Genomic DNA, 27,520 nt, shown 5'->3' with positions numbered 1-27,520 from the left:
CCAGTCTCTTGCTTGCTCTGTCGGGGGTCAAAGACGGGAAAGAAGTGGATTTAAGATTCCCCATAGATGCCTGGACCAACAAGCTTTCCGGGGAAGCAAGAAATATGGGATCTGAGGAGGGCGGTCTGTGCTTTTTTGGCAGGTCACGGTCCACTATGAGAACTGAAGCCTGTTTGGCCCATAGTTCCAGCACTGGCCCATCTACTGCCTGATTGAAAGGCAATAGTGTCCCCTTCTTTGGCCCCTTGTCCAGGATGTCAATAGGTTCATACTGCACCTTCGGGCACAAATGGGTAGACAGCCCGAAGCTGTAGGCCACTATCGCCATCAGTCCCGCTGGAAAACGGCCTGTGGTTTGCCCAGGGTGGCAGCAGGGAGCATATCTACCTCTGGCAAGGTGTCTGGACCTTTACAAGAATGTCGCAAGGTCCACCAAGTCCCGTTGCTCCCCATCAAACTCCTCTGGGGAGTCTCTGACTTCCTTACGGTGAATGGGTTCGAGCCCAAAAGTAACTGGGTCCCCTTCTTTGTGATAAATGTCCTTCAAATGGGATATGTATGCTCTCCTTGGGAGCAGGAGAAAATCTTGCAGTCAGCAGCACAAAAGAGGGACCCGAGGTCAGGGGACATACGTCCGCAGACAGACCAGTGTGACCCTCAGATGGGACCTTATGTATGCTTGCAGAATCTCTGCCGGCTCAATCAGTAAAGACAAATGCGGTGCAGGCCCGAAATGGACATTTGATGCCTGCAGTCCATGCAAGGTTTGAAACCCGATGACTTCATCAGAGTTGGCATTGCGACTAAAACAAAGACTGGAAGCTAAAGATTCAAGAAAAAGATTAAGAAGGGGTTGTTAAAGCAAGCAGATTGAGCAGAAAAAAGGAATGGAGGTCACAACACTGCTATATATATTGGCCCTTACATGATGTCCAGCAAGATGTACGTAGGTGTGTCTGGCAGAGCTGATGCAGAGCCGCGCTACCCCTCTGACGGCAGACATGTTTCCAAAGAGCAGCTGCACTGGGCGATAGATATCAAAGATGAGGAATCTGAGGAGGAAGGATTCCATTAAACACCTGTGTGTATCAGAACTGTCTGACGATCCCGGACTAAACACAAAAGAAAATGCACATTGGGCAAGCTTTGTCTATATAATAGTTGTATGTAGTTATTTATGTAGAGAGAGAGTGCCTTATAATTATTGCTACCGGTTTTATGGTATTTATTTCACTTCCATCTGTATTGATCCCCATTTACATTTTGACCCTTTGTTCTGTATTCATAAAACAACTTTTAACCAGTATATTTCTGCATTTCTTTTAAATGAAAAAAATGCAGTTCTAAAAACACACACAGCCGTACAGGAGACAAATTTAACTGGATAATTCCACAATGTCGGCTTCATGTTTACTACAACAAATGGTTGCTCCTGCGATTGCTGCTGACCTAAAATATATGTTGTCAGGAATATGACTAACCTTTATATTTTTCATACAAGGTTTACACCCTCCATGCTGCCAGCCTGCAATGCGATTGGCCTGCAATGCATGATTGACGGCATTGGGAACAAAACAGAAAGACCTACTGCGCTGTATTTTTCTCAATTTGTATACATCGATACAGACAGAAATTAGATTGATTCCGGTCTCTACGTATGTGTAAAAATCAGTACATATGAAAAACGGGGAGTCTTACTTGTAATCAACTAACGGTGGGCGACTAATTTCCTGAGGTCGGATCACAGACAGGGATCAAAATGAAGTTTGGTTAAACAGGAGCTAAAAGTAGCTCCTGGGTATCCAGCATTAACCAGTGACCAGGAGCTACCACTGGCGAACAAGGAGCGAGTAGACATTCTGCAAAGATAACATTTTGTCCATTATTTATGACCCCTTGTGCTTTGTCATTTAGATGTGTTTGAATGTTTAGCCCAAAATGAACAGAGTTAAATTCACATAGGTTTGTTTGTTTGTTCGGCATCAGTTGGCCTGAATTAGCTCCCGGTAAATGTTGATGTCAAGCTAACAAGGCTCTTCTAGGCCCTGTCCAGGAGCTAAACAGCTCCGCTAAATTTCGAACCCTGAGATCACTATGGCAAGGAAGGGCACTGGTTCTCAAAAACATGTTACACCGCAAGTAACCTTGGACACATCTTTATACTTTATTGCTATAGAAACATCTTGGCAGAAGTAACAAAAAAGTACCAGTATTGACGGACACTGGAGCTAGCAGAAATGTTTCCAATTTGAAATAAGCTTGAACAAGTTGAACAGGTTCAGCAGTGGGTTGTACCCAACTATCTTGAGGACTAGTGAGCCTCAACATCATACATTTACATGTCTTCCAGCATGTGGCACCAACTGATCCACGTTGACCTAACAGATATCCCCAGTTCTAGCAAAGTTCTAGGAATACCATGGTGCACCAAATACAGCCCCAACATTTTGGAAAGCGATCTTACGTGCTACAAAAGAAGCGTTCAGTTAACCAGTAACATCACATCATATCATATGTGGGAGATTAGACAAATCAAGCTGCAATTGGAATTTTGACTGCTCTTTGCCAGTCAAACACAGTGGTCAAAAACATTGAGAATGGCCAAACAGCCTAGAGAATAGATATTTTACATGGCAGATTAAAAAAAGCAATGTGAAACCAAAGACAATGGAACATACGAATTGGCTTCCGTTAATAGACTACATGCTCTTCATGAACAGATACTGGCTGGATTATGCTTGGATTGTTTGTTATTTACATAATATTGGTATGCAAGTGTGCAAAACAGGGCAATAGGAAGTTTCATTAACTTACAGCCAACCCTCTGAAAGAATCTCACTGCAATATAAAATACGCTGATCGGATTAAAAGGGAAAGTCCACACAGGGAGAGATGCTCAAAACAGGGGTATTTTACACACCTATTAATACATGCTGATGCAAAACACTGTTTGCTTTAACACACGTCTGAAAATTAGACATTTTTTTAAAAGGTTTGTTCACATTAATAGTTCAGCATTCAATGCCTCAAATCAGTTTTTACCCACAATATTACAGGAACAGATATTTTAAGCCATCATAAAAAGGACCGTGCTTTTTTTCACAATATTGATAATTTTTGACATTAAGACATGCTTACCTTTTCAACAGCGCAGGTTTGACCTTTGACTGAGCTAAAGACTGGCAAAACACAGATTCCAGTTTTGGGGCTTTACTGTTTGGCTTGCGTGTGTCACTACCTACATCTGTGATGGATATAGGTATGGATGCCTTTACAGAGGCTTTTGGAAGATCCTTTGCTGCAGAAAGGGTAGCATTTCCTTTTCTCTTTTTTCTTCGTTTCACTTTCCCAATAAAGAAGTCGTCCTCACTATCATCATCATCAAGATCAGGCCCAGAGGACTTCTTATGAAATCTTTCTTCAGTGCTGTCATCAAAGTACTCTCGATTTGTTTTCTTGTCACGCTTTTCACTCTCCGATTCATCAGAGTCCAATCCTTTTTGGATACCTTTCATCTCGTTATGCTTAACATAAGATGAATCTTCCTGTTTTGTAGTATCTGAGGAATCCTCCTTCACAGCTGGAATATTCTCTTTTAAGACAAGAGATTGCCCTTCCTTTTGTGCAGTTTCCTCTTCTGTAAAAACGGGCACGTTTGCTTTGGGAGAAGCAGGCGTATCGTTTTGAAAAGCAGCCGGCACAGGTGGTTTTGGAACACCAGGCAAAAACTCTGTTACAGAAGCAGACTTTGCCTCTGTTGAAACTGCAGGAGTATCCACTTTTTGAAGAGCAGTCATAGCCTGCTTTAAAGGTGTAGGCTCATTTTCTTTTGGAGAGGCAGGTTTTTCCTCTGTTGGTGCAGCGGGCCTACTCCCTTTTGGAGAAGCAATAGCATTCTCCCGTGGAGGCACTGGTAGAATTTCTGTGAAATCAGTTACAATATTCTCTTTTGGAGCAACCAATGTATTCTCAATTTCAATCTGTGAGGGGACATCCGGATTACACACAATTTCGGTCAGTGCTGGTTTCATACATTTGACGCCATTATTCTTTTTTCCATCCCTACCACAGATTACTTTGTCATTTGTACTGTTGGCTATTTCATTTTTTCCAATTGCATCCTTGCCCTTTTCATCTAGAACAGCTTTTTCCCCCAATTCCAAATTCTTCTTGGAATGACAATCTCCTGATGTTTGAACAGATGCTGAAGGATTCATTCGTTCATCTTTGAAAGCTTGGACTGCAGCTGAAAGAATGAAAACATGTAATAGTCAAGAACTGTAGCATAATGACTGCGCAAACCCAATTAGCTGTTAATCATTAGGATGGATTGTGATACATTTTTTTGTGCGTTTTAAAATGCATAATCGGTAGCTTTAAAACTGGGCTGTGGTCCTCTTCTACTTACAAATACAGTCCCTAATTGATGCCAATGTGTTCCTACTCTCCAGACTTTATTCTCTAGTTCAGACTGTTCAGGACACTGGTTTGCTGCTTGTTGAGTTAGAGACAGTGCTGTCCTACATTATGTGACCAGTATTGTTTTCCCCAAGTATGCAATATATCCATTCAATGCCATAAAGATGGAATTATGGTTTAAAAACATTGATCTATAGAATTTGGGAAAGCAAGCCCTTTTACCTACGAGACCAAAAGCCCCTCATGTCATACTTCAGATGAATGATGACCCATAACTCTGATATATTCATGCTGCTGGCTTCGTGTGGCTTGAAGCAAAGCCACTACATGGGAAAGGCTACAGAAGCCTTTCAGTTCCCAGTCGCTCTTGGGGAGTGGTGTCCCACAAATTAGATTTACAGTCTTGGTGTGCAAGAACAAATAAGCCTAACATTTAACACCACCACCAGCAATTTAGGGAAACCACTTAGTTTCCTACTATGTTTCAGAGTGCAGGGAAGATTGATGGTCCTGTAAAGTAGGAGAAGGGCGTATGGAGAGCATTATTTCACTGGGGCTAGCTTTAGGAGCTACGTCTATGTTGTTCTATGCTATATTCTAAATGGTTTTATCCTGCACCAGTCAACGCCCTAGTGGTTTTATGGAGTCAGTATGTTATCTGGAAAATTGGCATATTCTGCCCCTGCCCAGGGTAACTGGACCATAGTCTGCAGTGAAAGAGGCAAAGAAGTTGTCAAAAAGCAAATGGGGATGAAGAAGCAGGAGTGGAAAGGGGCGTCCTGAAGCAGCAAATCTGAATGGGGCGGTGGGGGAGAAGGGAAAGGGATTGTATACATATGGGTGTCTGTGCGTAATGGTGGGGAGAAGATCAGATGGAGCACTGATCTAAAATAACAAAGTTACTCACTGTAATGACTACATTACTCTTGTCTATAGTCCCCTTTCCTCCATACTTGTGGGACATTCCGTCCTTCGGGACGGGCACGGAGCACTTCTTTTCAAAAAGCATCAAAAATTGAATTATTTTTGTCCTTCTCTTTTTACGCAGGGTACCGCACAAGGCTGCAACCCCGCCCTCCTGAGCTATGCCCTGTGCATCGCCCTTCAGTTGTTTTCTATCGCCAGGTCTGCGACCATTTAAGCAATAATAGAGGATACTTATCTGAGGGGACGGCGGGCGTATGGAGGAAAGGGGACTATAGACTAGGAGTAAGGTAGTCACTACGGTGAGTAACTTAGTTATACTCCTACGTCCCGTCCCTTTTCCTCCATACTTGTGGGAGATTCCCAAGCAATCCTCACAGGCAATACGGGTGGATGGATCTCCTTACTGAAAAAAGGTTTTTAAGAATTGAAAATCGGCCCTGGAGCTCAAACCCAAGCAGTAATGCTTACAAAAAGCTGATGGGGAGGCCCACGGAGCCGCTTTGGCAATGGTTTCCCAGGGAGCATATTTTTGTAAGACAACAGCAGCCGCTTTGCCAAGTACAAGATGGGCATGAATGCCCTTCGCAGGTTGAAGGCTCTGAATGGTATACACCTCTGAGATACAGGAGCAATCCATCGGTAGATAGTAGCTTTTGAAGCGGGTTTCCCTTTCGGGTCTCTGAACGCTACAGAGTTGGGAGGAGCCCATGAGTTCAGTTGTTCTGTCCAGAAAGAACTTCAGAGCTCGTCTGACATCTAAATTGTGTAATATTCTCCCGGCATCTGAGGCCGGGTTCGGAAAAAAGACAGGTAATGATATAGATTGATTCAAATGAAAATCCATCACTACTTTAGGAAGGAAAGAAGGATGAGTGCGGAGCACAACCTTATCCTTATGGAAGGTGAGGAACGGATGTTCCACAGACAAAGCTTGAATCTCGTTTACTTGCCCTGCCAAGTTACTGCAATCACAAATGCAACCTTCCATGAAAGGTACTTTAGATCCGCCGTAGCCAGGGGTTCAAATGGTTTAAGGCATAAGGCGTTGAGGACCACATTCAAATCCCATTTTGGATGAGGATTGCGTACAAGTGGAAAAAGATGCAATAGACCTGCGAAATGCCTTTTAATGACTGGGTTTGTCAAGTAAAAGGAACAGTTGTCAGTGGACAGGTAGGCGGCAATAGCTGACAAGTAAGTCCTACAAGACAAGACATGAATGCCCAAAGCTGCTAGATGAGATATGAATGAGAGAACAGTGTCAATCGTAGCATGTCTGGGGTCCAGCTGCTTTGCTAAACACCAGTGGCAAAACCAGAGCCACTTGCTCCTATACGGAGACTCGTAGAGGGTTTCCTGGCTGCTTGGATAATGCGCATATTGTCCTCGGACAAGTTAAACCACGCTAGAGTTTTGAATTCAGGCACCAGGCCGCCAAGCTGAAGGATTGTGGGGAGGGGTGCCACATCTGCTGATCGCACTGGTGAAGCAGGTTGGGAATCAACTGCCCCCAGCCAATGACTGCCCTCTACCTAAGCCCCTCCCCTCTGGCAGCCATCTTCAGATTTGGTAGCACGTAAAGTGGCAGTAGGACCAAGAGAAGAGCCGCAGAGGGGTAGGAGGGAGGGTTCGCATGTGAATCCATGCCAGACCCATGCTGAAGAGCAACAGTTACAGGTAAGTAACTTGTTCCTTCTCCAGCATGGGGTCTGGCACGGATTCACATGCTTATGAATACAAGAATACATAGCAGTACACATGCAAAACCACGGGAGGTGGCAAGGCTCAACATTAAGCATTTCATCAATTCAACAATAAGCAACTCTTACCTCCTCACCAGGCCCACCTTCAGGTGAACAGGTTGCGCAGCACTGCCTGGCTGACCCTGGACTCCTCCCTGGAAACCCGGTCGACGTAGTAGAATCTCGTGAAGGTGTGTGTCGACATCCACGTAGCAGCCCTGCAGATGTCCAGCAGGGGCACACCAGACACAAACACCCTAGTAGCAGTGATCACTCTGGTCGAATGGGCTCTCGGACGGCTGGGCAACGGTCGGTTTGCCAACCGGTGACAGTGCATGATGCAGCCGGAGAGCCATCTGGAAACGGAAGCCTTCAAGAGGGCGTTCCCTTGGTTCACAGGTCCAAAGTTCACAAACAGTTGCAATGTCTTCCGAAGGCTCTTCGTGCGGTCCACAGAGAACTTCAGCGCTCTAGCTACATCCAGCGAGTGCAAAGTTCTCTCAGCCGGCGACGAAGGCAACGGGAAGAAAACATAACACCAAGGGCTCGTTGAGATGAAGTCTGACGGCACCTTGGGCATGAAGGAGGGGTGCGTCCTCAGCACCACCCTCGTCTTGTGGAATGTCAGGTATGGTTTACAGGAGAGGGCGTGGATCTCTCCCACTCGTCGTGCGGAGGTAATGGCCACAAGAAACTGTCTTCCACGACAGGAACTTCAATGGTGCTGAATGCAGCGGCTCGAATGGCGGCCCCATGGGCCTGGTCAGCACCACAATAAGCTCCCATGCCGGGGCCTTCACCGGCAGGAACGATCGGAACAGTCCCTTCATGAACTCCTTCACCAGGCGATGGGACCATAACGACGAACACTGCAGAGTTCTGGTGTAGCGGGAGATAGCCGCCAAATGGATCTTGGAGGCATGCGCCAGCCCCGCCTTGGCCAGCGATAGCAAATACGGCAGCACTTGAGGGGCCGTAATCTGCAGAGGGCTACTCTTCTGTGCACGGCACCAGACAGAGAACCTCTTCCATTTGTGTCCATAGCATTTGAGAGTGGAGGACGCCCTGGTCTTTGCCAGCACCTCCTTGCAGTCCGCCGGGATATCGTACCCTCTGAACTCAGTGCTGCAGGAGCCAGGCCTGCAAGTTCAGCGACCCTGGGTCATGGTGGAGAATGGTGCCTCCTTCTCTGGCAAGAAGATCCATGTCCGATCGAAAACCCAGAGAGTAACCGCAACCAAGAACAAAGTCTTGAAGTACAGTAATCTCAAAGGACAAGAGTGCAAAGGTTCAAACGGAGCACCCTTGAGAAATTTCAAAACCAAATTCAAATCCTAAATCGGCATCTGGAAAGGGGACGGTGGGAAAACATCAGTCAATCCTTTAAGAAACTGAGAAATCAAAGGAATCAAAGTAAGAACATTCTTCAGACAAGCGCTTAAAGAGAGACAGCGCCACCAGATAACCTTTAATGGTACCCACTTGAAGGCCCCTGTGGGCCAAACAAAGTAAAAAAGACAAAACCATAGGAATGGAGCACTGAAAAGGATCAACATTGTGATTTCTGCACCAGTCGCAGAATTTACGACAACGGTACAGGGATTTTGTTGCAGGCCGCCTGGCCGAAAGCAACACCTCCATCACGTCATCCGGGAGGTCCCAATCCTTATACCACAACCTTTCAGATACCAAGCCGTGAAGATTGAGAGTCTTGACCTCTGGATGGAGATCCTAACCCCCCCCCCCTCTCCCCTCCAAACCTCCCCCAAGCGAGAGCAGATCCTCTCGGTAGGGAATACGCGTGGAGGACAGATGAACATTTCTAAAAGATCCGGGTACCACACTCTCCTGGCCCAATCTGGAGCAATGAGGAACATATGGGAACCGAACCTCCGCAACACTTGAGGAATGACGGGGACTGGAGGAACCGCGTACAACAGTGGGAATGACCAATCCACCACGAACACGTCTCCTAAGGCTCCTCTTGGAGGAAATTCCCTTGAGCAGAATCTCTCGCACTTCCGGTTGACAGTGGTGGCGAAGACATCCACTTGCGGGGTTCCCCAAAGGGTGAAGATCTCCTGAAGGACTTCCTGAGCCAACTCCCACTCGTGGGAGACCGCGCTCTGCCTGCTCAGAGCGTCTGCACACACATTTTCGTCTCCGGCCAGATGAACTGTCGAGACCGAAATTTCATGCTGGATGGCCCAGAACCAGAGCTGCATTGCCTCTCAGCACTACGGAAGTGACCTTACCCCCCCCCCCCTTTTTGCTGAGGTAATGCATGGCCACTTTGTTGTCTGTCATGATCAGGACACTCTTCTTTCGACCCCCCCCCCACCCCCACCGTAGAGGGCAGAAAAGCCTTCAGGACTAGCCTGACGGCCCTCAGCTCTAACCGATTGATGTGGAGTCTGGACTCCGATGGAGGCCAACAACCGTTGGCGGTCAAGTCGTTGGCATGAGCGCCCCATCCTGTGAGGGAAGCATCCGTCACTACGGTCACCTCCGGCCATGGTTGCCAATCGGGTTCCCTTCGTTGGCCCAGCATAGAAGATCCTGGGAGACAAAGTGGAATCTGAACGGAATTAGACATCTTGCCGGAGAGCTGTAACCACTGCATCTTGACGCCATGAGTCCAGGCAACCTTAAGATTTCAAAAGCCGGGAAACTCTGGGCATGTTGAAACTTGTCCAGCATCTGCACAATGTGATGAGCGCTTACCTTGGGAAGCGAAAACTTCCAAGGACGTGTCTAAAACAGCCCCGATGTACTGGAGCTGTTGGGAAGGTGTTGGATGTGACTTGTGGAGGGTGCGGCAGGTGACAGCGAGATGATCCAACGCCAGCTTGGCAGAGCGCACCCGGATCAGCCAGTCATCCAGCTAGGGGTAGACGTGAATCCCCCAACTCGCCTGAGGTACGCTGCCACCACCACTATTAGCTTGGTGAAGACCCTCGGGCGGAGGTCAATCCGAACGGCAGGACCCGAAACAAAGTGCGAGTAGCCAACAACAAACCTCAGGTAGTTCCTGTGCTTGGGATGAATCGGCACATGAAAGTAAGCATCCTTGAGGTCCAGAGACACCAACCAATCCTGAAGTTGAAGGGCCTGGAGGACTTGAGAAAGTGTGACCATCTTGAACTTGTGCTTACTGAGAAGTTTGTTCAACAAAAGCCAAGTCCATGATGGGTCTCAATCCCCAGTCTTTCTTTGGGATCAGAAAATAAGGGAATACCAACCCTTGTTCCTCTCCGCTACAGGCACCAGTTCTATAGTGCCTTTCTCCAGCAGGTCGGAGGATCCCGGTGGATTGTCTTGAGGCCGCTGAAGGAAGGGAGGGCAGTAGCCGTGGGCAATGGTATCCAGAACCCATGCATATGAAGTAATGGCACGCCATTCTTCAAGATGCTGAGACAGTCTGCCCGCAACCGGCAAACCATGGGACATGGCCTCACGGCTGTTTGCATTCAGGCACTGCCGCAGCCGCTTCCAAAGAGGCAGCTGCCCAAGTGGCTTTGGCACCACGATTTCCCCAACCACCACGGGTACTTTTTCGTTGGCCCCTTTGACTGGCGGCCCCTCTTCTACCAAAGGAGGAGTATTAACCAATGGAACCTCCCCTCCGCTGCTGTCCCGTAGGACGAAAAGGCAGAGGTTAATGCACCGCGGCGCTTAAAGATTTTGCTGCAGCTTTTGAGGTCTGCAACCTCGCAAGGCTCTCCTCAGCCTTGCTGCCAAACAAATGTGCGCCATCAAAGGGCATGTTGAGAAGACGGGCCTGCACTTCCGGAGCAAACCCAAACTTCCGCAACCATGCAAATCTACGTATACCAGTGCTCGCAGCCATGGATCGGCTAACACTGTTGGCCGTATCCAAACCCGACTGAAGGGATTCACACATGGCATCCTTGCCATCCTGCACGAGAGCAAGGAGCCGATCCCTTTCGCCCCCCTCGGGAATATGCTCAGCCGCCAAAGAAACAATTCCACAGTGTGTGTGAAAACCTTGCCATGGCACATGTGGAGTTGGCCATTTTGTTGATGCCTGAAGAGAACTGCGTCAAATGTGCAGATGGAGCCAACCATCTCCTCAGGCTGGTCAGGGGACTTAAGTAACACCTTAGCCCTGACACAAGGATCCTCGGCAGAGCCGGGGGGTCTCGGCTGTTTACTGAACATCTTAGAGGTGGCCCCAAAATTAGCCTCCAGAGGAGGAACCTCGGCAGCGCTGGTAACAGAGGAATTACGGTTTATGACCACCATCTTTGACCCCTCGACAGAACCAGTATCACTGCGTCCCTGAGCTTTTGAATGCTGAGGAATCACCCTTACAGACATGACCTTCAGAGCAGGTCTATCGGTTTTGTCGGTACAGACCTTCGCCACAATAAGAGGAACCTCAGGTTTCCTCCCGGTATGTGTAGCTCCCTCGTGAGGGGCCTCAAGCTGTGGCTTGGTACAGAAAGCTCCAGAAAAGGAGGCCTTGGGGCGTACCCCTGTGTCCAAAGCCCCAGATGAACTGTGCTGAAGTTTAGCACCTGACAGGTGAACCTCGGAACGTGGTCCAGTCTTGGCGGGTCCATCGTGGGAACCCTCGGAGAAAACTCTGGTACGCCCATTAGGCCTGCGAGGCACCTCAGGGGAACCCCTGGTGGTAGAGCTGCTCAAGCCCCTCCCGGACCTAGAAGACCAGAGGAAGGAGTCCCCCGGCCGGGGCGCCCTAAAAAGTAAGGAACTTACCAGGCGTCTCTTCTTTTCATCAATGAAAAGCTGAAGATGAGGTGGAGGAACTCACTGAAAGACGTCCTCCCACCAAAGAAGACGGCGCTGGAGAGCCCGGACAGAGAGGGAATCTCATTAGAAACACGAATCCCAGCGGTGGTCCGGCCCGAGACACTCCAAGCAGAGAGAATGGGGATCCGCCATAGCGAAGAGACGTTTGCATGAAGAACAGGACACAAAGCCCAGACGCGACCGCAGAACCGGAGAAGGACAACGGAACAAAAAATTGTTCCCGGTGATGCAAGTGCATCCAGCCCCGACTGCACGGAGAAAAGGACCGAAGGGCGATGCGTGGGGTAGAGCTCAGGAGGGCAGTGTTTCGGCCACGTGTGGTACCCCCGCGTAAAAAGAGAAGGACGACAAACATTTTCAATTTATGATGCTTTTTGAAAAAAGTGCTCTGGTCCCGTCCCAAAGGACGGAATGTCCCACAGGTATGGAGGAAAGGGGATGGGACGTAGGAGTACGAGAAAATAAGACTCATGAAAACAAATATTTATGGAGACAGTTGTTTCTAGGACCTTGACAGGAAGACAATTAGCGGAAGAAGGGCTGTTTGATTAACCAGAGATGTACTCAGAAACCCCTTAAAATGTGGAGGCCAGAATGGTCAGGAGGCATTAATAGCCATCACCAGAAAGTTCCCGGAATGTAATCTGGGACTGTCAAGCCAATTGTTAGAAGTGAGAGATTCAAGGATTGGCAGTGTTAAAAAAGGGTAATACAATGAATCACAATGGGAGAAAGGGAATGGGAAAGAGGAAGTGAAAGCCACCCTACAGCATCCAAGCCATGCATGGCTTCTCCAGGAGGGCAAATTCTCTAATGCGCATAGTAGGATGTGGCATGTCCAATTCAATGCACTGTTCTTGTGATGCTTCCACTTCCTGTTCTTGTGCTTGTGCTTTCCAGCCATTTAATGTTTTGTGCATTTAGGACCGCCAGTGAATACATTAGAGTTACATAATGGCTGCATTGCTGTTGGTTTATAGACTTCTAGATGCCACTTTTAAGTTCCACATCCCTTGCAGAAAATCTATAAACAATTCTCCAATTAAATATGTATGCCGCAAATAAATCCTACACAAAAGTTCTTACCAATCCATACATTTTAAATATTATAGCTCACATCAAACTTAAAGAACATCTATAACCAACCCATTTCAGGCTTTTCTCTTTATTGGTGAGGGGGGGGGGGGGGGTGTGAAGTAATTGGTTGTGGTCAAGCGCGATTCCAGCCCCCTTCCTCTCCACTTCAGTTGAGGCTGTGGGAAGTGGATATGGAATCAGAAGTCCTGTTTTATGATAATAGGTACTCCAGGAGTTGACCTAGCGCTTGGGACAAACTTCCTGAGTGTTTGCTCTCATTAGCATAATTTAACAAAATACAGCCAGGAAATTTGTGAAGTTCTTTTGGACTCAAAGAGACCATTATGAAGCATTACTCAGAAAAATGCAATTGACAATGAGGATAACAGGTTCATATATTTTTAATATCACATCTATCTTCTATAAGCTCTAATTTGCATTGCACACGCTATGACAAAGGCAACTACGAAATAGCACATTACAGTACATATAAAAAAGACTGCTATGTAAGCGAAGAGCATGGTTTACATTTATCTAGAAAAGGACAAGGGATTATGTTTAGTTTAGCTGCTTGAGTGACCTGGGATTTATACTATGTTCAGCTATGCTATGGAGTGGAGTGGAGTGGTGGGACATACCAAACACCTTCCACATTTCAACTGACGCTGTAAGACAAGATGTGCTGCATATGACCTGACCAGAAATTCCTGTTCGGAGAGACCTGCTCATCTCTCTCTCGCCACTGCTCTGGGCTCTGATGACCAATCTCTTCCCAACCCCCCAGCCTTGAGTATGCCGATTGCTGTGTGAACCTTCGCCCCTTCCCCCAGTCAGCTTGCGCTTTATATCTAAGACAGGAATTAGTCTGACTAACATGTGTGCGTCATTTCCGCTACCTGGAAAGTCAAGGCTCCAACCAACGCTTAAGAGTGTTCCTTAGGCTTAAGAGTCTTCTTTTGCTTTGCTTGAACATACAGTATTCGATATGTACACTCTAAAGACATTTCACATCTGTTGTTCAATGACTATTCCACTGCATTCTATGGTTTATTTCAGCACAGGACTAAAGCCGGTCATTAGTTTCTTGGTGAGGATTGGTGTTTCCTGCCCTTATACTGCTTATCAGATCTAAATGGTGAAAAAAAGCAACTCTTGACCTTACTATGTGCCATTTAAGACACGAAGTTGACACTTGCGGTTAGGCTTCTCTGATGGAAAGGGGAAGCTACGATTTACTGATCATCGCCTTTCGCTAAAGGCAAGAAGCAATCATTTTTACTAACACGTGCATTTATCCATTCAAGGAACTATATCATCTGAAGCAAGTGTCTACTTTTGTCCCTTGTCACCAGCCTGCGCATTATGTGGAAACGTGTGCCCTGTATTCAACGAACACGTGTAGCCTCTTGCTGTTGTTATTAACTGTTTCATCAGTAAAGTCGCCTGATCTGTGACTTGCTGTTTTACCAGGCCCGCTGTTCATTATCCATAATCCATGAGAGCGATCAGCTATGGTGCAATTAGTTAGTCTTGGAAGCAAGACAACGCAGCACAACACAGGTTTGAAACCCGATCCTGCGCTTAGAAACTAATCTCTAATATTAAGCATGTTATAAAGTAACACTTATAATTATAACCGCACCTGTTAATAAAGGTGAGTTTCTGTTCTGTAGCATGCAAGAGCAAACCCTGGATCACAGCAAATACGAGCAATTCATAGTCGCTCAATCTATGAGCAGTCTCTCTCGTGCTAAATTAATTTTAGGAACACTTATAATAAAATCTAGAAGATTTTTAATGCAAAATCCTAACAATGGTTGTGTTTGCTTATAGATAGAGCACACATTTGGGATGAAAGTAAAGATCACAGGGGGGAGCATTGTGTAAACAGTCTACATGGAACAGAAAGATGTTATTTATTGCCATGCTTAAGCGACTTCAACAACGCACCAAACAACCACCGCAGGTGCCCCGGAGACCCAGTCTTACCTGGATATTGGCAAAACCACACTCCTAGTCACCCCAGTCTTCAATGGAACGAAGAGTAGTGGCAAGACAAGAGGATGGGAAAGAGCAGGCAACAGAGTGAGGGGTGTAGCAGGGGAACATTGAGATGGTAGCTTGGGTGCATGCCGGACCTGCTAAGTAGACGGTGGATGAACATTTTGGAAAGAAATTAAATGGGAGCAGTAACATAGTGGAGTACAACTAGGGGACATAACCTATGAGGAAACCATTGGGAAACAGCCTAGGGGCAAAGTCACAGTGGGACACAGATTTGGCACAAAGGAAGGAAGAGCATAATGGGGCAAAAAAACAAAATGATGGCGAGTCACTGCAACAATGGAAACACGTGAGCACAGCACAACACAGTAAAGTATAGATAAAGGCTAATCAAACATAGCACAACCTATGGAGCAACAACATGGTGGGAGTAACAAAGAAATGGATCCTAAAATATATCGCAACATAGAAAAGCACAGATCTAGAATGGACAAGGACAGCATGAAGTATGGAGCAATATCACAATGGGGATACACAGGCCCATTATCATGAAATCTCATATCATACCACACCATGTAATCCAATTGCGATTTATGGAAATGGAACATTACAGAATAAAGCACAGTACTGGTATATTTCATGTCGAAACAAATGGACAAATCATAAAATGCAATTTTTGGAGTTCAATTCAGCATTTGCCTTTAAGCACCATTAGCCTGCTAGCTCCTTCACTATCCCCTCAGCAATGGACCACTACGGCCCTCCAACAGCTGAGGGCAATGAGGTGCCTCAACCTACGCTAATGGTTAAAATCCCACTCACTGCCACTTCTTGCTTACTATAAGGAATCCCTGCCTCTCTCCTTTGATGTGCCGTCTCGTCGTCTTCTCTCAGATTCACCTCCTCTTCTCCTTTGAAGTTCCTTCTCCAACTCCTCCACTCTCTTTCTGAGCTTCCCTTCCTTCTACTCTCCTTCCTGTCCATATACATTCCTTCTCCACAGTCTCATTCACTTCACTCTGCCTCCTCTCCTGTCTCTGTGCTCATTAACTGTCTCAATCTCACACCTCTCTTCTGTCTAGCCCTCCTTTTAAACTCTATTGGGGATTTTAATTTGCCTCGTTAGTGTGAGATGCACAATGGCTATGCGTGGGTCAGGAAGGACTTTCGGGATTGGTGTGAACCTAGGCAGAGTACATTTTCTCCATGCAAGTTTGCTTCTATAGCAACAATTATGGAATGGTTGTCTGCCATCTTGGAGTGAGGCACTGCATTCCTTCTTTCACCAAACTCCATGACAGCATTGTTGGGGTCGGCTGCTACTGCATTCCTCTTGCTGTATGGTCTCTTGTTTCTGCAGTTCAGCGCTTTCTGGGCATGTAGCACATGCTGCATTACTCGCCCGCTGGTTTGCGAGAGGTGAGGTGGTCCCTGTGTACTCCCATTTTAAAGACACATGGTGGCAGAGCTTTGTGCTTAAATATAATTGTACTGCTTGCCACTTTTATCCCAATTGCTGGTGCTTCATTTTTAACTTGTAACTGCTTTTAATTACTGTTCAGACACTTGCCTCTATTACTATTGAAAGTGAACTGGGACGCTGCTTTAGCGTCAAGTCCCTTTTCTTTGTTCATTGATCGGCGGCTCTTCGCCTCTAATTGGGTCTTCAACAGCATTTATGTGCCACATTACTCGCCCGTACAGCGGACGGGCGCACCAAAGACGCGTTTAAGGCAAGCCTGTCTGTGCCCGTCCGTGCATGGTCTGGGTCAGCATGCTGTGAGCTACAATTCCTGAGTAGCAGAACTCCTGGATTGTAGCTTTTTGCCATCTTTTGCTCCTGATGAAACCAGATGGCCCCCTGGCTTACTCAAACTCCCACAGTGGCTACTGTGCCTACAACAACTGGCTTTCAATGTGGATTTCTTAATACTCGCTCACTTGTTGCACATGCCCTTGATTGCAATGACCAGGTGATTAACTCTCAGCTAGACCTGTTTTTAACGGAGACCGGGCTGAGGGAGACATCTGATCCTCCTATTGTTCAGCCCTTACCCCTAACCATAATCTGGCCCATGTAGATCACTGATCGGTTCATCCAGGGGGTGGGGTGATGGGTGGGAGCGGGGAATTGGCCATTATTAAGAAGGCTACTTATAAAACAGTGTGCACGGTGACTGTGCACTCATTTAAGATGGAGTTATTTGATTTGGCCCGGACCTCATTCTCTCCTACTTCCACGCATACTATTTTAGTAGTGTACCGCCCTCCTGGTACGGATGCTGCGTTCTGCACTGATTTCCCTGATTTTGTTTCTGATATCCAGACTAAGTACCCCAATTTGTGGGTTGTTGGAGATTTAAATCTTCCAGTTAACACCACCTCCATAAGTCAGTTCACCAACTTTCTTTCTTTAATGGCAGATCTTGGCCTACCACAGCTGATTCTTGAACCCACTCACCAACTGGGTAATATCTTGGACTTCATCTTTGCCCCCAAGTCTCTTATCACGGTTTCCTCTTTCTCCTCTCCTGTGGTCTGATTACTACTTTTTGATCTCCTTCTCCATTCTCCAGCTGGACCCTATTTTGCTGCCGACTACACCTGCTATTCTTAAGCGTAGCTGGCGTAAAGTGACTAATACGGAACAGGTGGATTCCCTCCAGTCACAGCTTGCTCAACGCACCCCTTGTTCTTTAGCCTCTTTTGGAGTGTCCTTCTCGGCAGCTGGCGATTTATTGGCCGGTTAAGGCTCTGCAAGACAAGGAACCATTTTTCTGAGCCATGGTTTTCTGACAAACTTAGAGCTCAAAAACATTGTTGTAGACAGGCGGAGAAGAAGTGGCATGTGGGCTATCTGACTGCAGATAAACTTGCCTTTCGTCTCACTCAGACTATCAAAAAGCAGTTACTGCTGCTAAAAAAATTATTTTATAGTGAGAAGGTGCAATCTGCTATCAACAAACCTAATGCCTTGTTCGAATTAGTTCAATCTTTGTCCACTTATACTAAAACTGGCTCTTCCATTACCCCATCACAAGCTCTCTGTGACTCTTTCCTCATTTTTCCATACCAAGATTATGACAATTCGCAGTGACATTAGAGCTGCAGCCAGCCAAACTCCAGCGGCTCTGATTTCCCATGAATCACCTATGTGTAATTCCACATGGTGTTCCTTTCCTTCTTTTTCAGATTCAGATATATTTAGGGCTATTCACTGCCTCAAATCGGCCTCTCCGGCCGATGCCATTCCTTTAACCCCGCTCAAAGACATTTCGGGAGAGTTTATCTCTCACATCACTGTTGCAGTTAATGACTTGCTCCAAGATGGACTTATTCCTAGTCCCTTGAAGCATTCTCTTGTGCTTCCCTGGGTTGAAAAAGCCTTCTGGATTCCGCGGTGCTTGAACATTTTTGCCCCATTTCTCTTTTACCCTTTTTAATGAAGGTTATGGAGGGTCTCGTCTCTCCTCTTCTCTCATCCAATTTAGAATCTTATGGGTTTTTTGACGCCTTTCAGTCTGGCTTTCGGCCAGGGAGGGGCACTGAATCGGTTCTTAACTCTGTATTAGACGACCTTGCCCGTCTGGTAGATCAGGACGATGTTGGAGCTATATTTTTGTCAGATTTGTCTGCAGCATTCGACATGGTTTATTCAGATCATTCTGATCTCCCGGTTGTCAGATGCTGGGATATCTGGCCAAGTTTTGAACTGGTTCTCTGCCTTTTTGGCCGATCGCTCCCCATCGGTTTCTCTTCCTCCTTTTTGCACCAAACCAGTACCGCTATCTTGTGGGGTCCCTCAGGGATCCGCCCTTTCGCCTATACTGTTCAACATATATATCAGATGTCTCCTCTTTCTCATTCCATCTCATGGATTTAGATACTACTCCTATGCCGATGACACGCAGCTGCTGTTTCACTTAGACCTTACTCGAGCCGATACAGTGGCACATTTTAGGAGACGTTTGGAGGACTTGGGTGCATGGATGGCGCTTAATTCACTAAAACTGAATGGAAATAAGGAGGTCCTTGTGGTAGGCACTACCTGTCTCCTCTCCTTTTGGACTTCTGACTTTTGGCCCACCTCTATGGGCCCGTTTCCACTCCCTTCGGCCTCAGTAAAAAACCTGGGGGTAAAGTTATCATCCTCCCCATCCATGGCTGAGCAGGTTGCGGCAGTTAGTACATTGGGCCACTTTAAACTACGCATTCTGAGGAAGGTTCTTCCTTTTATTCCTAATCAATTTCAAGCTCCAGTGGTTGTGGCGCTGGTTGCGCTGGCTGACAACTGCAACTCACTTCATTTTGGCCAGCTAAGCTATCTGACAAACAGACTTCAACTGCTACAGAATGCCACTGCCAGAGCAATTCTACACCGTGCCCCATGGGCACATATGTCCCCCGTTCTCAGACAGCTTCATTGGTTGCTGGTGGGGAAGCTGATTTTGTTTAAATCTATGTGTATTGTCCACCATGCCTTCTATAAACTGGGAGCGGAATATCTCCTGGAAACGTTTCCTCAGTATTTTCCCACCCACTCTCTCTTTGTTCCCAGTCTGCCTTCCTGATGTCAGTCAGTCGGTTCAGACTGTCACGGATAGGTGGACATGCTTTTTTAGTGGCGGTGGCGAGGTGCTGGAAGGAATTGCTGCTCACTCTTCGAGCTACTGCTTACCATCTTTCCTTCCGCCGCTCTTTGAAAACTCTATTTTAAGCTTTTTGTTACTGCTGCTGTCCCTCCGCTGTTTAGCACCAAGATGACCCAGGGCGATCTTGCGCTTTATAATCCATGCATTACTTCCCGTAAAAGCATTTCTGATGATTCTATCTGCTTAGATTCACATGCTGTGCGTATAGTCCAACATCCAGTGGTCACCGCAGAGTATTGCATCTTGTCTTTCGAGAATCGAAAGGGGACGTCGACATGGGCGTGACTAACACTATCCCTAACGTGACATGTAGTGTAGCCAAAATGCCTCACGAGGTCTCTGATTGTATTTTTTCTGCCATGAGGGAGCCTATGATTAACGTGAGTGAGTACAGAAAAGAGATAAACTAGTAAGAAGTCTATGTTCCTTCCATCCGAGCGGGGAGAAGGATGGGCGCATGTGAATCTAAGCAGATACAATCATCAGAAATGCTTTTACGGTAAATAATGCAGGTCTTCTGATGCTTGTTAATCTGCTTAGAATCACATGCTGGTCATAGACTAGCGAGCAGTACCCAGAGTTGGAGGTGGGATGTGAGAAGGAACAGTAGTGAAAAGATGTCTTGGTACTGCCTGTCCCACTTGAGAATCAGACCTAGAATGAGTGTCTAGGAAAAAGTGTTTTTGTAAAGGTGTGTACAGAACTCCAGGTTGCCTCTTTGCAAATGGACTCTAGGGGACATTTGCAATGAATGCTATGGAAGCCCCAGTGTCTCGAGTAGAATGCGCTCTAGGTTTGAAGGGCAGTTCTCTCTTAGCAAGAGAGAAAGAGTGTGATGCATCTGACAATCCACCTAGAGATAGTAGATTTGGAGACCGGGTCTCCTCCTCTGCCTGCTGCCACTGAAACGAAAAACTGAACGAAAAACTGATTAGTTTTTCTTAGTGGTCGAGTTCTTTCCATGTAAACCAAGTGTGTGCAGGCTTCTTCCATGTTTGAGGGGTTCTGAAAGAATGCTGGTAGTTTTATGGATTGGTTCACATGGAACTTTGAAATGAATTTAGGTGCAAATCTAGGGTGAGTGCGCAGAACCACCTCATCTCTGAACTGTTACAAAGGGGTCTAGAACTGAGAGCGCTTGTAGTTCACTTACTCTCCTAATAGAAGTAATAGCTATTAAAAAGGCAGTCTTGTAGGTGAGATCTTTGAGACTTGCTTTAGGCATGGGCTTGAAAGGAGACCCCATAAGTCTAGTCAACACCACGTTCAGGTACCATCCGGGAGCTGGGTTAGAAATGGGAGGGCGAATTCTCTTTACTGTTTCCATGACAGCCTTAATAACTGGTATCTACACCTTCTGTTGTGATGTAGTGTAGGCTGAAAGAGCAGCTAAGTGAACCTTTAGGCAGTTAAAGACCAGGCCCGAGTCAAGTAAATGAGTCAGCTACAAAACAATATGTGTAGGAGAGCAGTCAACGGGGTTGACGCTCTTAGAGGATTCCATGTGATATTTTCGCCGCAAAAATATTCTGATGCAAAAATATCACCATATTTTTGCAGCTAAAATAACACATGGACCCTGCGGGGGACACCCCTGCAACCCCCCCATCATTTTTTTATGTGCAGGGGACACCCCCGCAACTAACATTTTCGACACCAAAAATATCGCCTATGGCCGTTCCCGACGACCATATGTACGGCGATATTTTTGGTGGCGAAAATATTACCCGATACCTCTTAGAGCTGCACCCGATGACAAAACACTTCTACTTATTGGAATAGCAATATCGAGTGTTCGGTTTTCTTGCCTCCTTGAACATGTCCATACATCTGAGGGAGTTGTAGGTGCCCAAACTCTATGACTTTAGAAGCCAGGCCGCTAAGTTCAATGTCTGAGGGCATGGGTGAAGTGTCTTCCCTTTGTCTTGAGACAACATGTTGTACGGGCAAGGCAGTTTCATCGGAGGAGATAGAGACATCTCCATCAGATGAGCAAACCAGGTTTGGCGGGCCCACATGGGGGCCACCAATATCATTGTGACTGGTTCCTTGTGCACTATCTTGTTGAGAAGGGGAGTCGGGGGTGGGGGGTAGAATCAGTTTTGGAGGTACCTGGGGGCGTAATCTTGGCATTGAGTTGCGAACAAGACGATCTCTGGAAAAACCCATTCCGCGAAAACATTGGAGACTAGGACTTCGTGTAATCGCCATTCGTACTCCATTGGTAGTGGGAAATCTCTGCTGAGTACGTCTGCCAGAAGATTGAGTTCCCCTGGAACATGTTGAGACAGCAAAAACATGTTCTGTGTGAGAGCCCACTTCCAAATGTTCTGGGACAGTTTGGACAGCCCTGGAGAGAGTGCCACCTTGTTTGTTCAGATAGTACATGGCTGTGGTACGTGCTGTCTGAGAGGATCAGGACCACCTTTCCCTACAGTTGAGCCTGAAAAGCTTTGAGCGCTTTTAATACCGCAAACAGTTCCAACAGGTTTATGTGGTTGGATGCTATGTCTGATGACCAAACTCTGTGCGCTGTCTGTTGAAGTAGGTGAGCTCCCCACCCTGTGAGAGATGCGTCTGTAGTTAGAGTGGCCTCCACTACAGGGGTGGTGAAGGATTTCCCCTTCAAAAGGTACTCCCTTGACCACCACCGTAGAAAGAGAACAAGGGCTGGCGAGACAACCACTAGATCGTCCCATTGAGCCACTCCTGCATTGGACGCATGCGCAAGCGCGCATGGGGAACAAAATAAATACATGACGCCATCATTCCCAACAGTCGCATATCCTTGCGTACCGTCACCTCTCGACTGGCTACATACATACTCGTTGGAGGGGAAGACGAGGCCGTCCTTTGTTTGAATTAGACCCTCTAGGAACTGCTTCACCTGACGGGGGTCTAGACTGGATTTCTTCTCTTTGATGAAGAATCCCAGACTGAATAAAAGATCTATTGTTCTTTGGGTATTTGACAGACAGGTTTCGTAAGAGTCCCCTGTTATGAGCCAGTCGTCGAGGTAAGGATAAACCGCGATGGATTGCCTGCGCAGGTGTGCTGCTGCCACTGCTAGTACCTTTGTAAATACCCTTGGCGCGGAGGCTATGCCGAAGGGTAGTACCTTCAATTGATAGTGTTTGTCTTGTATCATGAATTTGAGTGCGCCAGCAACATTGAAATATGAAAGTATGCATCTTTCATGTCCAGTGTTGCCATGTAATCCCGCTGTGAGAGCAGGGGAATTACTTCCTGCAGAGTGACCATGCAGAACCTTTGTGGCTTTACAAATTTGTTCGCTGGGTGCAGATATAAAACAGGGCGCATGGTGAGATCCATTTTGGGTACAGGGAAGTACACTGAATGAATAGCTTTGTTTAGCTGTGAAAGAGGAACAACCTCTATGGCTTCCTTTTCTTGTAGTGACTTGACTTCTTGAAGAAAAATACGCAGATGGTCTGGCATCAGTTGTCTTGCGCATGGAGGTCTGAACATTGGGGACCGGCAGAACTTTATACAGTACCCGTGGGCTATGGTCTTTAGCACCTACTGGTCTGTAGTTGTCCCCTCCCATGCCTGAAGGAATGATGTTAGCCGGCCCCCGACCGGGGAGGTATGGGAGGAGACCCGGATCTTCAGTTCATTTTGTGAGCCTATGGGGTAGAGTTACGGCCCCTTCCTTTCCCACGACGCTGAGCCCTTTGGGGATACGGGGTGGCGTATCCGCTGGTTCCCTGTGGAGAAGTCCAATTGTTTCCTGAGGTGTACTGGTTTTGAGGGTAACGCAGGAAACTAAAAAGGCGTCTGGACCCAGTTCCTCACCTTGTGGAGGGCTTTTGTGTGATTTGGTCTAGCGTCTTCTGGGTGTCGTGCTCCTTCTTTGCAGTCTCGAGAGCTTCGTCGACTGCTCCTCTAGATAGGTTGGATTCTTCCAAGGGTTTATTAATAAGTGACGCTTGAGTTTCTGGCTTGAAACCAGTGTTTCTTAGCCACAAGTGCGTCTTTAGGAGGGTGCCCTGAGCCAATGATCGACCCGCTGTCTCAGCAGAATCCAGAGTGTTCTTGAGTATACTTTGGTTTACCTGTCTGCCCTCGGTTACCGTGGACAGAAGACGAGTCTGTAGCGGTTCAGGAACCTCCTGCAGGCCTTCTTGTAACATGGCCCATTGAGCATCCGCATAGATGGCTAACAAAGTAGTATTGTTAGCAATGTGCATAGAAAAGGCTGCTGCAGCCGTGTCCCTCTTTCCCAAGGCGTAGAGTCTTTTACACTCATTGTCAGGGGGGGTTCCTCCTCGGTTGACAGGAGAACCCCTGCCCTTTTATCTTGTAGTGGTCACCACCAGTAAGTCTTGGGTGGAATGACCTCTGAAATAAATGGGGTAAGAGGGGGAAGGCCGAAAAAGCTTTTCAATCCTTAGATTAACTGCTCTTGTGAGTGCAGGCGTTGACCACGAGGGAGTCAGACGCTTTTTAATTGAGTTAAGAAGAGGAATGGCCGGGCTGGCCGGCGGTTTCTCTTTAAGAATGTCTTCCACAAAGACAGCTTCAGGAACAGCTTCATCGGTGGCTATCTCGAAATGTTCTGCTGCTTTGCGCAACATGGCGTTAAAAGTCATTTGATCGTCCAATGGAGAGTGCCGTCTAGTGGGAGTGGTCTGTGGGGAATCTAAACATAGGGCATCAGGATCTGGAGAAGGATTTGGAGACAGCCAAGGCTGCGTGTCGCCCATATCTGGGTTTCCCCCCACCCCTCTATGGGTTCATGCAGATCCTCAGGGTCAATGAAATGATCATCATTCTGAGTGTCTGCAGGAATGTCCTCCTCAGTGAGGTTGTAAGTGTACACATCCTCCTCCTAAGAGGGATCAAAGTCTTGGAAATTTAGCCACATGGTACTGAAAGGGCCTTCTTCCTGTGGTCTTTTGGGGGTGGATTGCTCTGAGAGGGTTACAAACTTGTCAAGCCTCTCCACACAACTCTGACATTTTTCCCTAGTCCAAACAGAAGACCCAGAGGGGTCTAGAGGTGGAACGGGCTCTTGTAAACGATCCTCTGATGCCAAACGTCGAGATTTTTGTCTTAACGCTGATGAAATACCTGCTTCGCCTTCCAAAAACTCTTCTCGGGGGACCGACAGAGGTTACGTGTCCATGTGCTTATCCTTCGGCTTGGTGGAGGGTTCCTGTAACTCCTTAAGCTTATGTTTGGATTTCGACGAATCCTTGGGCTTTCCCGTGGGCACCGTCGAATCCCTTGACCGATGCTTCTGAGCATCCGCTAAAACCATTCTCCCATTGCTTTCGGTAACGTCCTCTGCAGTAGGGAGACGCGTAGCCTGGGCATGCGATTGTAAAGTCTTCAGCAGAACCGAGGCCTTGTCATCGGCAGACGCCTTCTTACGATGCGTCACAGCGGGTTTTTTAAATATTGGGGGTAGCGCCCCTCACTTTCGAGTGCCCAGTCGCTAGGTGCATCTGCGGGAAGGGCTGCCGATCTTGACGGACGGGGTGCACGGACAAAACTTTGTGTGCCCATTGGCCTGGGGGACAGCTTCAACCCCGTCGAAGACTGGTCAGGGGTTGTGTGTTTAGTGAGTTGCAAGTGTTCGTCTTTGTCGCAGGGGTGTACAGTCCCCATAGCAGTGCCTGAGCCATGCCCGGCGGGGCCAGGGACAGACGTCGAGCAGTGGGAGCGTTCCGCCGAAAGGTGAACAACCTCCGAGGCATGCTCTTCACTGATGCCCTTGTCGCACTAGGCGGTTGCAGCAGCGGGAGAACTTGACTCTGCTTTCGACATCCCGTAGGCCGCCCACCGCTTGACACGGCGCTCCTTCAATGTCTTCGTACGAAGGAGCTTGCAAGCCGTACAATCTTTTTCGTTGTGATCGAGGGGCAAAACCGAAATTGAGTCCTCTCCATAGCTGAGGATAGGGAAAGTGACAAAGTCCAAAGGAGAAAGAGGGAGGAAAGGGAAAGGCATTCTCAGATTTTACAAAAATGTCCACCCGACCCCACTCTCCCTACTGTGCAGGCCGGCTGAAGGCCCAGCCACCTGGTCGGCAACGCCGACTGGATCACCGTCCGTCGAAGGCCCTGGAGGTTTCGGCAGAGATCCGGAACAGCCGCCGATAGGCAGGACGGGCTGTGTGATCTTAATAATAATCAAATATGTTCGACCAAAGGTCGATGGGACAATTAACAATGTCTCTGTATGAGCTCCGCTTAAGGCGACCAGTATGCTGGGCGGAAAAAAACAATCTGAGGGACTTTGACACGCAAGGGATTTTGGGTACACTACACGTTACTTTAGGGATAGTGTTACTGTCGCGCCCATGTCGACGTCCCCTTTCTATTCTCGAAAGACTATATGCAATACTCTGCGGTGATCACTGGATGTCGGACTATATGCACAGCATGTGATTCTAAGCAGATTAACAAGCATCAGAAATATACATACCTGCTCCTAACTGCCAACTGACAACTGCTAACGACAACATTCGGCTTGCTGAGCCCCGTTATCAGCATGCTCTGAATTGCTTTCTCGGTTTCTCATTTTCTTTAACACACTTGGGTTATAATTGGGGATGGGGGTGTCTAAGAACATTATGAGATGCCTGCCATGGACCATGGTGGGGCTCATGAATCATTATTGAGGATGGATCAGAGGCCCCAAAGGAGTCCCCTGTATACTGCCTTTGGGGCCAACATCGCAGAGCAGATGGTGGTCTCTGCATCAAAGGGTCTTGCAGGACCCCATCAGCTAGCCTCTCCCTTGTGATCTAATCACAACATGCAAATTTGCTCTACTCAAATTCCCTCTGGTTTTTAAATCCACCTGAAGGCTTGCCTTCCCACCTCAACTCGATTGCATTTATCTCTGCTATTCATCCTCTCCCACTTCATGTTAACATGGCCCCCTCAACCCAACTGTTCCCATACATACTGTGCCAACTCCCACTTTTGTTCATACACACTCCTAGCTCCCAATCAGTGGAATTCCCTACTCTCTAAAATGAAAAACTTTCCAACAGTTACTGGTTCAATATTGACCTTTCCCAGGAGGGAGCCCCCATAATCTTATAGCGCTATCACCACATGCCCACTCGCCTTGGAGTCCCTATGGCCGTCACCACTGAACTGCATATATTTAAATGCTGCAGTTTTATTTAAAATCGGTCTTCCTCTGTCTCCAAATACTGTTTACAGCTTGTTTTCCATCACCAACCAGTTAAATGAATTGACTAATTAGGTCACTTTGCAAAGGTGTGTAAAGCAACCAGCAACGGAGCTGTTATGGCCTCCAATAAACCAAGTGTTCAGCTATTAGTGAAGCACGTTTCAGTGTAAATCAGTAAACCAAAGAAAAAAGAAAAATTGCTAACAGCCCGTTCTTAATTCTTCTTTCGGGACAACAATGAGTTAGCATGGAAGTTGCTTGACAGCACTGGCCTACTAACTGCAAAGCTCTTTCCCCAGAGTTAGAGAAATGGGACATGGACCACAAGCTAGCAGGAGTTGCAACAACATTATTGTGGTCAGGAGATTGAAGCCAAGTATACTATGCTGCACCTACTCGCAGCAATACCATAAAGGCTCAAACATAACAGCATTTCATCTAACTATACTTTCTTTAACTGCATTTTGAGCACAATAACATTATTTATAAATGATTTGAGTTAATTTCCTTAAGCGCAATTCTGCTTGAGTAATTCCACAATACAAGCAAAAATAAATCCTTAAGTATGACAAATGAATTGTTCTTATAAGTGCATCCTGAAAAGCAGAAATTGAAAAACAATTTTTAGCAGCACTAGCCTCTCAGAGACACAATCGTGTCCCTTTCCACTAACTATTAATAAATTCTACAAAACGGGGATTAGACCTTCCTGCACCACTCCACACCTAC

General features: G+C 47.0%; 1 protein-coding gene across 1 annotated transcript in view; it reads right to left on the bottom strand.

Moving 5' to 3' along the window:
• SRFBP1 (serum response factor binding protein 1) overlaps window positions 1-27,520 on the bottom strand; it is a 719,075-nt gene that overhangs the window by 201,914 nt on the left and 489,641 nt on the right. The window contains exon 6 of the mRNA XM_069625566.1: window positions 3,139-4,246. Coding sequence (XP_069481667.1) covers window positions 3,139-4,246 — 1,108 coding nt within the window. The remainder of the gene's footprint in view (window positions 1-3,138; window positions 4,247-27,520) is intronic.

The sequence above is a fragment of the Ambystoma mexicanum genome, chromosome 6p, assembly GCF_040938575.1.
Source record: "Ambystoma mexicanum isolate Mex_15411 chromosome 6p, UKY_AmexF1_1, whole genome shotgun sequence".
NCBI classification, from domain to species: Eukaryota; Metazoa; Chordata; class Amphibia; order Caudata; family Ambystomatidae; genus Ambystoma; species Ambystoma mexicanum.
The sequence above is the reverse complement of the archived record's forward strand: the minus strand, read 5'-3'. Positions and strand labels throughout refer to the sequence as shown.